At 36.3% G+C, this 12,515-nt stretch overlaps 1 protein-coding gene and 1 pseudogene across 2 annotated transcripts; one reads left to right on the top strand and one right to left on the bottom strand.

Moving 5' to 3' along the window:
- The first annotated feature begins 2,533 nt into the window (after positions 1 to 2,533).
- On the top strand, positions 2,534 to 8,277 carry LOC101315133 (annotated as a pseudogene). Its single transcript, XR_184379.1, has 20 exons — positions 2,534 to 2,590; positions 3,033 to 3,171; positions 3,372 to 3,489; positions 3,580 to 3,651; positions 3,878 to 3,952; positions 4,038 to 4,109; positions 4,214 to 4,375; positions 4,483 to 4,557; positions 4,867 to 4,938; positions 5,039 to 5,110; positions 5,198 to 5,266; positions 5,386 to 5,460; positions 5,581 to 5,652; positions 5,792 to 5,929; positions 6,054 to 6,535; positions 6,605 to 6,738; positions 6,825 to 6,956; positions 7,037 to 7,256; positions 7,363 to 7,604; positions 7,724 to 8,277. The product of XR_184379.1 is annotated as a probable leucine-rich repeat receptor-like protein kinase At5g49770-like (transcript).
- Positions 8,278 to 8,453: 176 nt separating this feature from the next.
- LOC101304949 (probable cytokinin riboside 5'-monophosphate phosphoribohydrolase LOGL10-like) lies at positions 8,454 to 10,337 on the bottom strand. Its single transcript, XM_004294402.1, has 4 exons — positions 10,056 to 10,337; positions 9,334 to 9,462; positions 8,997 to 9,181; positions 8,454 to 8,920 (listed from the first exon to the last, which is right to left on the bottom strand). The coding sequence occupies exons 1-4, from the start codon at positions 10,242 to 10,244 to the stop codon at positions 8,539 to 8,541; spliced, it is 885 nt and encodes a 294-aa protein (XP_004294450.1). The 5' UTR covers positions 10,245 to 10,337; the 3' UTR covers positions 8,454 to 8,538.
- Positions 10,338 to 12,515: the final 2,178 nt, after the last annotated feature.

The following is a 12,515-nucleotide window of genomic DNA, read 5'->3' as shown; positions in this document are numbered from 1 at the left end:
AGAGAGAGAGAGAGGTGAAATTAGAGAGGAGGGTATAATGGTCATGTAAAAAGTGTGAAAATAGACCTTTTAATCATTTAAGATGTTATAAGGTGACTATTTTATCATGTAACATATTTTAATGTTGACTTTTTTATTATCTGGAACATTTAAAGACTTTTTTATCATTTGTACCTTTAAATGGTAGTTGAGTGTTATATACCCTATTCTTTTCAACATCTTCTATCTTAAAATCATCGAAAACACGTCTTCTCCCCTAACCCCAACTCTTCTCCACGATTTATTTGGGTTGTCTTTTTTCTTCTTCTTCTTTATTTATTTATTTATTTTTATCTTTTATCTGTATTAGCTTTAGTTTGATCTTACAGATCATGTTGTCAAGTACTGCATTTTTATCATGATATGTTTTATCGAATAACTAGCTATCTATGTTTAATAGCTACTGTACTTCTACAGTTCTACTAGATTGTAAATTTTGAAAACTTGTATTGGTGATTTGGAGTTGGGATATAATAATAATCATTTTATTATAAATTGAACGATGATAACCAAAAATTTCTAGCAAAAATTAGACGAAATAATATATAAAAAGAGGTATCAAATAGTAAATATATATTAATTATATTAAATAATAGAATATTTCATAAATTAAGGGCATTTTAGGCAGTTTGGGATGTGTATTAAGTATAATACTGAAATGAAAAACTTAATAGGTAGTGTATTAAGTAAAAGGTGTGTATTAAGATATTAGGGTTGTGTATTTAAAATTTCTGGATTTTTACTAAAAAAAATAACAAAAAATATTTCTTTCTTCCTTCTCCAACTACGTGAGAATCAGAATCCTCTCCATATCTTCCTTCTCTTTCTCCAACTCTATCAAGTCTATTGCCCAGTTCGCAAAAATTCACTCCTTCGATCACAACTAGCTCACCCACAATACAATCTTTCACTCAAACAAATTCCCAAATACACACTTCGATAATAGAAACAAAATTTCCCCAATGATTTATTCCTCTTTCAGTCCCAAACCGTTGATATAGATCATACCAGATTGTTTTCTTATATATATATAGATACCATTCATACCAATTATGCGATGTGCTATTGAAAAACCCAGAAAACTTGCAGATCTTATCTTTCTTATAACCAGTAAATCGAAAATCCATTACTTGGGATATCAGATGCAAAGGATTACTCAAAAGCTATAACCCACCCCAACTTAATCCAATCTAAACCGTGTCGAATCCCCGCCGTCGTGTTCGCTCAGCCGGATTTGGTGTTTTGATCTGATGAGGGTTCGGATTTGAAGGTGGATTGAAGTCGGCCATGGCGGAGGAAAGGGAAAGAAGAAGAAAGAAGAAATGGAAAAAGATGTGGAAGTGGAACTGCCTCTTTTTTTTCAATCTATGGTAAAGAAAAAGAAATTTAAGATTTTATTATGAGTGCGGCTATTGGACCTCCAAATTTGCTTACTTGACTTTCCTTTGTTATGAGTTATTGAATGACAATTATCTCCTCTTACGTAATAACTATTAAGGACAATAATCATATAAAAATAAGTATATTTATTCTCTCTAGACTTTCTAATTCGATAATTAATTGATTGTATTCTTTATTATTTTTTTATATATTTTTAGTTTCTAATTTACTATTTTCTAAATTTTACTACATATTATATATTTAATTAGAGCTAGAACTATGATCAATATTGACCGTGTGACATAAAATTTTCTACTATCATACATGTTGAAAGCATATATATACAAGGTGAAGGTATATAAAACAAATCGATGATGAAAGATTAAATAGCTATTGAAATAATTTCATGTACATAAAATAGAGGGAAAAAAAATATACATAGTATACAATTGTTATCTTTGATTGTTGTGTAGCACAAGTAAAATAAAAAAGAAAAGCTAATTTATGTTGGAATATTTTCTTGTTGGTAAATATAAGTTTTTTTTTATCAGATAAACAACCAATATGCTATAACGAGTCTGTTATGAGTCGAACTCACGACCTCTCATTTTTAAGGAGAGACGGTACTGGGCTGGTAAATATAAGTTTTTGAAACCCAATACTTTGTATTATTTGATTTTTAAGAGAAAAATTGACGTCATTGAAATTTTTTTCTTACAAATTGATCAAATAATGGACGTTTGGTGACATTCTATGGGAAATAAAAAATATCAATGAATTGAGGTCGTGAAAGAGGTTTGAACGAAAAAAAATCAAGGAATAGAGGTCTCGATGATAGCATGCAAAAAGAAAAAAATTAAAATAATGAGAGGTCTAGAGAATAAATAAGATGTATAATGAGTAAATTATCAAGATATATGTGAATAACATACTAAGGTTATGTTAGGAATTTAAAAGGAGGTCTAGTGAGCAAATGCTTATAGTTAAAATTAAAAAGGAGGTGTAAAAAGCATAAGAGGTATACTGAGCAAATTTGAAGGTCCCAATAGCTGCACTCTTTTATTATTTGTTTTTAGTGATAGTTAACAGAGGTAAGTAGGGTGTTAGATTAGTGATGACGTGGCGAATTCCTATTCGCGGCACAGGGTTGGCACATGGAAATCTGGAACAGGTGATTTACTTCCAATCAAACTGATTTGCTGGATTAATATGGTTAGTCATGTTGTATTCACGTCAATATTTACGTTTATTAATTACTGTTGTTGATGTTGAGTTGTTCATTTGATTGTTTCTGAGATGATGACTGGTAAAATAATGATGACTTAGTATAGACCTTTCTGGGGATGACTTATTCAAGATCATCCTTCTCATGCTGTTTCCTGTGTTCTTTGTGCAATGTTTATTTCTGTCATATCCAGTAAAACATCGTATCCTTTTTATTTCTAAATTATTATATAATTGTTGGACCAATTGGTTTGAAGATGGAAGATGGTTACGTTTGTTACAAGTTTTGGAATCTGACCCTGGAGTATCTGAGGGTTGATTTTTCGACAGGATAGGTTTAAATAGGGAGGCTCCATTTGAGTTACTTCTTCTCAGATTGTTCTACACAGAAAAAGCTGGCTGGTAAGGTGACTAAGAAGGTTTTGCTTCCCATTTGTTATACAGAAATGGGTCGTGCCAATCGTGTGTTTCGGCTACTCCTGTTATTCCTATTGTTTGTTATTGCGGCAGAGGGAACTGTCGAGGAGTGTGAGTTTCATCAAACTTCAGGCTAGATATATGTCATCTTTCATCTTGTAATTATTTAGTTCTTGTTGATAGGTTTATGACAGGCGATCGATATTTCTATGATCTTTAGCCTGCTTGATAGCACCTTTCTGCATTTCCATAACTTATTCAGTCTCAGCTCATTGCTGAAGAACCAAACTGATCGAAAGAATCTGATGCAGATACTACTATTATGATCCTCCAAGACGAGTGGAAAATAAAACCTCCAAGTTGGGTTGGTTCTGATCCTTGTGGCAACTGGGAAGGCATCACTTGCACCAATTCACGCATCACTACTCTGTAAGTTCCTGATCTGTTTCCACCTTTTTAATGCCAGTATATCTGCTTGCTTTCATTTCCTTTTTATTGATTTTTCTTCTTTTATTTTAGAGCATTGGCAGACATGGGTTTGAAAGGCGGGATACCTAGTGATATTGAGACGTTATCTGAGCTACAGATTCTGTAAGTTCTGTTCAACAATTTTCAAGAAGTTGTTTATCATTTACCAAAACAAAGAATAAAAAATAAATGAAGAAGTTGTTACCACAACCCAGGAGTATCTAGGCACTGATTTACTAGAATTATGGTAACTACTTTAACGGTTTATCAGTTGCTTCATATAGTTATGGGTAATGGATTTGTCCATTCCTTGTTTCCTTGAACTCATTGATCATCAATTTTCGTGTAGGAATCTGGCTTTCAACGAGGACCTGAAGGGACAACTTCGAGCATCAATTGGAAACTTGACCAAACTAAAAACCTTGTAAAATTCTATGGTTTTTCCGGTACAGTAAATATTAGTTTCTATGTCATTGTTCATCTTCCTAACAGATTTTGTTGCATGCCAGAAATCTTGATGGTTGCAGGTTCTCCGGTCATATTCCAGCTACAATAGGATCTCTAAAGCAACTTACTTATCTGTAAATTTTCCAAACTTTTGATCCCCTGCTCTCCTTTTTCTTGTAGTGATATGTTAGGCTGATATTCAGAAATCCCGGAACTCTTGATTTGTATGCTACTGCAGATCTCTGAAAAACAATAGATTTAGTGGTCCAATTCCACCTTCCATTGGCAATCTAGCCAATCTTGTCTTTCTGGACCTATCGGACAACATGCTTGGGGATTCCATTCCAGTCTCTAATGGGACTGCACCTGGTCTTGATATGTTAAATAAAACAAAGCACTTGTAAGCCTGCTTCTGTTAGTATGTTTAACTTAACATTTACATGGTACCTTGGCATTGTTCTTTCCAATTTATGTTCTTCTGATTCTCTTTTATTTTCCTAAATACAGTCATTTTTCAAATAACCAGCTCTCGGGCAGCATTCCACCTCAACTGTTCAGCTCAAATATGTCTCTGGTACATTTGTAAGTGTTGTTGCATGCGTTGAAGTGTTCATTTTCTACAAGAGAAACTTGAAATATGGGAAAGATGAATGCAATCTGCAGAATAGAGCAGGAAATGTATAAGTTTATATGCAATGCATTTCTAACTTAGTCCGTAGTGCACATTTCCGTTTCAAGCCGCATTTCTAATTAAATGAAAAGTCATTGACATAAAGACTTAGGAATTAAAGCTTTTTTCTTTCTTTTTCATTTTCTTTTGGAAAATTCCAATTCTGAACTGCCAAAGGAAACACATCAGTTTCGTCTGATCGAGTTCTTTTATCTGTGCAGGATTTTTGACAGAAATAATTTTACTGGCAGCATCCCTTCCACACTCGGACTTGTGAAAACTCTGGAGGCAGTGTGAGTAAATATTTCATATCCTCAAGTGAATTTATACCAAGGCTATTAGAAATGGTCTACATATTTATTTGTACTGAAAACTTTTCTTGTTTTGGTGCAGACTCCTTTATAGAAATTCATTAAGTGGGCCAGTACCTTCGAGCCTCAGAAATCTTACTAAGGTGTCTGAACTGTAAGTAACATCTCTTTGAGTAAAATTTTGAACTTCTTGTTTGGAAACTTTACTAAGAGAGGTTAGCTATTTGTTATACGTTTTCAGACAATTGTCCAACAATAAGCTGACTGGTCCTATGCCCAACCTTACTCTCATGGATTCCCTCCACTATGTGTAAGTACCTACCAGCAGCAACCACATTACTTTCTTTTTACAGAATCATCTATCTATTAGTTTTCTCTTATAAAGAAAACTGTTCATCAAGTCATGGCTTATGAAAATTTAATTTGCAGGGATATGAGTAATAATACTTTTGATGCGTCAGATGTTCCCAATTGGTTTTCAACCTTGAAGTTCTTGACAACATTGTATTCTTCATTCCTCTTCTATATTTGCATACCTTTGTGTTTGTGTGTTTGAAATATCATCAATCCAAACATAGTAATCAAGTGCTCATAATTAACATAGCTATCAACCCTGTTTGACAGAATGATGGAAAACACAGGACTTCAGGGACAAGTCCCTCAATCCCTTTTCAGCCTTCAAGATTTGGAGACAGTGTGAGTATATCAGAATGATATTTAGTAGCACTGCACTTTATTTAATGGATAGAATGACTTAGTTATGGATAATTTTTCATTTATGCAACTTCTATACTGTTGTATAGTTATAGTGCTGATTATATGACCTGCTATATAGGAGACTAAAGAACAACGGTCTCAATGGTACATTGGATATTGGAACCAATTACAGCAGCCAATTGAACCTAATTGATCTGCAGATGAACAACATTTCTGATGTTGCACCGATTGATGAGGAGCACAACTACACATTGATGTAAGAAATAGCATGCATATTTGATGTTTTCGTTTGGATGCTGCATATTCAAATATCAACTTTCTAAAGACTAACCAGTTATGTCGTTCTCGTATTATTACAAGTAATCATTCATCTTTTGCAGTCTAGTTGACAATCCAATTTGCAAGGGGAGTCAGAATAACATGGCAAATAACTACTGCAATGTTTCTCCTCCTAATTCCTCAGTTTCAACTACACCAAGTAATTGTGATACCTGTAGATCTGGCCAGGTTGCTTCCCCCAACTGTAAATGTGCATCTCCCTACACACGAACTCTAGTCTTCTTATTTGTTTCTTTCTCAAACCTGGATAACGTCAATTATTACAAAGCTCTCTCGGACAATCTCACAAGATATTTTCAGTCCAGAAACCTTCCTGTGGATTCAGTTTCACTGAGTCATCCGAGCTGGAGCCCATCTAATCAACTGGAAATTATCATGGAAATGTTCCCATCCGGTGATCAAGTTAGCTTCAACCAAACAGAAACTTCAGCGATTACTTCTGTTCTAAGCAACCAGACTCTAGAGGGGCGTCCTATTCATTTTGGACCCTACTCTTTTCTTGTTCTTTACACCAACTCTGGAGGTAACTATAAGAACCACATTTATATCCATATCCTTCTTTCTGTCTCTCATCATCTTAAGGTGCCTACAGGATCAAACAAGGCCGTGATTATCGGAACGGCAATTGGTGGTTCTGTGCTCCTTTCCTTATTAGTCCTTGTAGGGCTTTATGCTCTCCACCAGAAGAGGAAAGAAGATGAGACATTGAGCGGATCGATCCTTTTGGTAAGCCATCAATAACTTAAAAAGATTTTAGAGTACTTGACACAGTTCGTTGTGTGACTTTTAGAGTTTTTGTACCAATGTGGCAGACAGGGTTTTCAAATAGCACTGCTGGTGGTCCTCAACTAAAAGGAGCAAGATTGTTCTCATTTGAAGAGCTCAAGAAATGCACAGATGGTTTTTCAGAAGCAAATGATATTGGATCTGGAGGTTATGGACAGGTAAACTTGATCATTTTACATTATAATAGAGACTTTATCAAACATCACTACACCATATGACTTCTGGAAACATTTTACAGGTGTATAAGGCAATTCTTCCAACAGGCCAAATGGTTGCCATTAAAAGAGCTAAACGGGAATCCATGCAGGGAGGAGTTGAGTTCACAGCCGAGGTTGAGCTCCTATCGCGAGTACATCATAAGAATCTTGTTGGTCTTGTAGGTTTTTGTTTTGAGCAAGGAGAGCAAATATTGGTATATGAGTATGTTCCAAATGGTGATTTGAGGGACACCCTTTCAGGTATTGCATGCCCTTGCTCACTTTACTAAGCTTGATATAAAAGGGAAAGTATATTTTTCACTCTGTTATTAGAAACACTTCTTGATTCATTTCTTTCTTGGTTCAGGGAAGTCCGGAATCAGGTTGGACTGGATGAGAAGACTTCAAATAGCACTTGGTGCAGCAAGAGGTCTGGCATATCTTCATGAACTTGCAAACCCGACCATTATACACCGGGACATCAAATCAAACAACATACTACTCGATAAAGATTTAAATGCAAAAGTTGCTGATTTTGGTCTCTCCAAGTCATTTGCTGATAGTGGAACTGGAATGGACCACTTATCTACTCAAGTTAAAGGGACACTGGTCAGTAGAAACTCTTAACGAGTAATTTTAAATATGCACCACTAATCTCTTAATGCATTGTAAAAATTATTACAATGGTATCTTAAATATAACTGAATTGTGGTTTTCAATGAATATAGGGCTACTTGGATCCGGAATATTATATGACTCAACAGTTGACTGAGAAGAGTGACGTCTATAGCTTCGGCGTGGTAATGTTGGAGCTGATAACTGCTAGAAGGCCAATAGTGCAAGGGCAATATATAGTGAGAGTGGTACAGATGAGAATGGATAAGTCGAAAGATTTGTACGACCTTGATGACATTCTTGACCCTTTCATTGGTTTAGGAACAGAGCTGAAAGGTGTAGAAATGTTTGTGGATTTGGCAATGTCTTGTGTAGAAGAATTAAGGGATAAAAGACCAAGAATGGGGGAAGTGGTGAAACAGATAGAGAACCTTATACAAATTGCTGGTTTGAACGCCAGTATTAATCCATTGTCCACTTCAGCAAGGTATGAGGAATATGAGAGTAAGGACAGCAACGAGGATATTTACAGCAGACCCTTTGATTATAGTGGAGTTTTTGAGGGATGAAGATGGAAGTCTAGTGAGTTTATGATAACATAATTTATGTAAAGTTTGAACAAACCTTGATTTTGGTCTCCTTATTGTGGGTTCTTTTTCTCTAATGGAGTACCTGATCATCAAAATGCATGATTCCATGATCATCTTCTGTGTTTTCCGATAAAAGACGGAAGCTTTCCTGGTCTCTTTCCCAACCTCAAGCAAATCCCCTTACCTTTTTTATGTTAGTATCAAATGTATTTCCAAACTAAAGTTCAGCCAGAAATATTTAGTGTTTATTTTTATGTTCACAACAGGCTTTCACAACATACACTAAAGGGAAATACAGACAACCACTTTATCAACTCCAAATGTCATCAAGAACTTGTTCAACTTGCACTAAGCAATTCTTTTGCATGGTTATCTTTGTCACTAGCATGTAAGTTATAAAACTCAGCCAAATAAGATAGAGCCTCAGAGTTGCTATCACAAACCTTCCACAGACATGAAACCTCTCCCTTGGAGAGAGTACCCCAAACCTCACAATCATCAAGAAAGTCCAGTAGCTTTGAATAGAATGAGTCATAATTCATCAACAAGAATGGAACTGGAAGCTCTGATCCAATCCGCTGTAGCTGAATTAGTGCTAATATCTCAAACATTTCATCTAGAGTACCAATCCCACCGGGGAGAGCAACTACTGCAGTCTTATCAGCACTGCTGCTTCTAACTGCAGCATCTACCAACCCATGTTTTCTAGCAGAGAAAAACCTGCAAGTTCAAAGCAGTTATTAAATTTTGCAGGAGTCCGAGATCCATTGGTATCTTTCTAGCAGATATATCTAACCTGCATGTGAGATAAACTTCTGAAGGTAGGTAAGGATGGTAATTTGACGCTGTCCATTCTCCAGCTTCTTTGCCAATCTTAAATCCACCAACTGGTTTTCCTGCTTGCAAAGCACCTTTCGTAGCAGCATCCATTAGCCCTGGACCAGCCCCCGTCCATGAAGTACATTCCAAAAGGTTTGCAATCTGCACAGAAAGAAGTTTAGTTTAAAAAAAAATCTCATTGTGTGATCATGTTTTAAAGCTATCGTGTGCACCCTGCAATAGCAGCTACACAAAAATACTTTTTGTGTGATCATGTGCTTACTGCAAGCAAGGCAGGACAAAACAGCTCTCACCTCCCTACCCAACTCAAGTACTTGCAAATAATGTGAATGATCAGGTCCCATCCTTGAAGATCCCAAATACACAACCCCTCTCCCAAGTCTGTGTATCAGTTCATAACATCTTTCAATCTCTTTCCTGACCTTTCAACAATGAACAAAACATTAGCAAACAAGCACTTCAAAATTGTATTCCAATAACTAGTATTTATTCTGTTCAAACAGAGCAGTAATAACAGTCAAAAATACTCCTTGATAATAACTAGTAGCAAATTAACGTATCAACAAACTACGGTAAGAGATCAAATCGTCATGAGCTAAGCATACACATCTTTTAAGCACAGTTAAGCCTACAAATAATGTTAAGAGCTACCTTAAACTCATAGACTGAAAAACGAAATGAATTCAATCATTCTTTCTCTCACTGTTTTGCATTTGAATTTGATCATACAGGTGAACTGAGCATTTTTAAGCATATTACACATGAGAATATCTTAACTGAAACCGGTGTCGGATAACAACACATATGCAGCAAAAACAGTTCTTACTAATGTATTCAATAGAAACTCACTACATTTGCAATTCACTACTGATTAGTTCCTGTCTGTTTCAAATTTCAATGTGGGACTCCATCAATAGTTGGATAGAATAACAAAAGTAGAAAATGGAAACCTTAGCACAAACCAAAGTAGAAACTAATAATGTTCAGCAACCCAAAATAGATGAAAACTAGATACCTCGATCGGGCTGGTTCTCTCATCAAAATCAACTAATTCGGACTTGCGTGACATGACCTTAAACCTTGAGAGCTTGAAACTAATGTTGCGCCTCTCTCTTTCTCTGACCGATTGAATCGTTAAAGGTCTCGGATGAGAAGTTCTTACAAAAACATGAGAACCCAATGATCCCAACACCGAAAACCCCATTGAGAAGTGAGCTACTGGACAAATTGGGCATGTGTCCTCAACTCAATCTAACAGCATTTTGTTCAGGAAAGAATACTCTCAAATTGAGCAACTCTGATATTCTGTTGCAATAATTTGGAATCTTGCGAGAGGTAAACAAGAATCGACATGGACCACTCCGACCAAAATTTACTGGGCAAGTTTACATGGGTTGTTATCGCATTTACATGGAAGGGTTATAACAAGGATCACTATATTGAGAATTAGTTAAGCATTTTCTCTTTTTTTTTTTTTATTTACACCCACTTTTCAATCATATTTTTGTATCTCAACCGTTCAGTTTATATATAAATCTATATAAGTAGATCACTTATATAAATTTTCAGTCAAATTAGACAATCCAAAGCTGTCAAACAGAGACATGTAATAGTTAAAAAAGCAAGCTCCACTTTTCCCGGAGCCTCATACCGAAAGCTAGGTTTTCCTAGGTTTTGTGAAGCACGGCGACAGCGGCTCGACGGTCATCTGTCTGCAACAGGGTGTCTCCGACGCTGGGATCGGTGAGTAGGAGGTGGTGAATTGATCGGTTCTTAGCTTCGGGTCAGAGATGTGGGAGGCGACGCTGGTTCTTCCCGAATCGGCCGTTGTAGAGACGGGCAAGGAGTAGGCAAGCAATAGGGTTGGGAAGGCGAGGAAAGCTCCTTTGTGGCAAAGGTCTTTGATCTCCTGCGGCGTAGACATTGGTGACAGAAGGCGGAGTAGGTATTCAATCGAATTTCCAAGAGGCAGAGACGTGAGGCTCTCTAAGCGTTTCGAGTCTACTAAGCGGAGTTTTGCGGCCTGCTTGCGGCGGTGCTATGGCTCTCAGGCCAAGAAAGCCACCAGACTGATCCGGCGGCAGTTTGTTCCCCTGGAAGTTCTTCACTAGTCAGCCAAGTTGAATGTTGGGAGGAAAAAGGGCTCTAGGCCTTGGTGCTTCTGGGCTTCATCATTGTTGGTGAGCTGGGCACTTTGGGCCTTCCTTCTCATTCTGTTCATTTGGGCTGGGTCCATTGGTAGGCTTTTTTGGGAGTATGATCCTTAACGTAGCTAGGAAAGACCCTTCTAAACTTTGGCAATTCCTCTCTTTCTTTTCAATTCGATGAAAGGTACATCATTAGGTCTTAGGCCTGATTTGATTGAAAGTTTAGTCGTTGTTTGAGTTTAGGAGGTTACATGCTTTCTAGTTGTCAATCCACCTTTTTTTATGTAATTTTGAGGTTGTTTTTTCAATTCTTAGATGTAGCCCGTATTTAGTTTTCTAGCTATGTTGCTTGTATGGTCTTCGGACTATTCATGCTTGACCATTTGGTCGTCATAATATTTGATCAATGGATATTTCACTTTTTCCCTACAAAAAAAAAAAAAAAAAAATTCTGTCAAACAAGAGCCGTTCAAGTTATAATGGGTAAATCACATTTATGAATATGCCTTAACGATTTTCAATTTGGATGAAAATTTGTAAAGATAATCTACTCATATATATATCTACAAACTAGACAGTGATGTGAACATGCGAATCGAAAAATAGGTGAAATGAATAAGTCCTCAACTAGTCTTCAACTTAGTGGTCCTCATTAGAACCACTCCTTACATTTTACAGGGCAACTAGTTAAACCTTTTAAAAAAAAAAAAAAAAAATGAAGATTGTAGAGAGGTGCCTTTAAGACAGCCAATATTAATCATATCTAAATATAAAGCTTGCGCAGTTTGGGAAGGAAGTGCATCTAGCCAGATCTTTGGAGAATGAAAACTGTACGTGTCCGAGATTTGCAAGAGCATCAACCAAAAAAGTTGGCTTCCCAGAAAGCATGAACAAAGCTGATAATATCAAACTCACTAGCAACATGAAGAGCATCGTGAATATGGGATTTGAGACGCCAAACCTTTTTTTTTTTTAATAATGAATTTTATTACTTTATCAATGAAATAGCATGTTACGTCATATGTCATCCTTGCTCTAAGTGACAGGACCCACCCCGAATTTCACCCTGAAACCCGAAGTAAATCCTACGGGGTCCACCTCTAAGGAAATTTACCGAAAATTCGGCATAATCTACCTTGAAAATAGACAACCTTACCTAAAAGAAATTCCAAATAAACACTTCTATTATAAATCATCCAACCTCAACTCCTGGAGCCTTCCTGCTCCCCAAGTTCATAACATCTCCCAAAATACTTTCAACCATACTCAACTAATAACAATCTCTAATGGTCATCAGAGCATCTATAATGAAATAAAAACAATGAATA

Source organism: Fragaria vesca, linkage group LG3 (assembly GCF_000184155.1).
Source record: "Fragaria vesca subsp. vesca linkage group LG3, FraVesHawaii_1.0, whole genome shotgun sequence".
In the NCBI taxonomy this organism is placed as follows: domain Eukaryota; kingdom Viridiplantae; phylum Streptophyta; class Magnoliopsida; order Rosales; family Rosaceae; genus Fragaria; species Fragaria vesca.
Note: the sequence above shows the minus strand (reverse complement) of the source record. Positions and strands in the feature narration are given on the sequence as shown.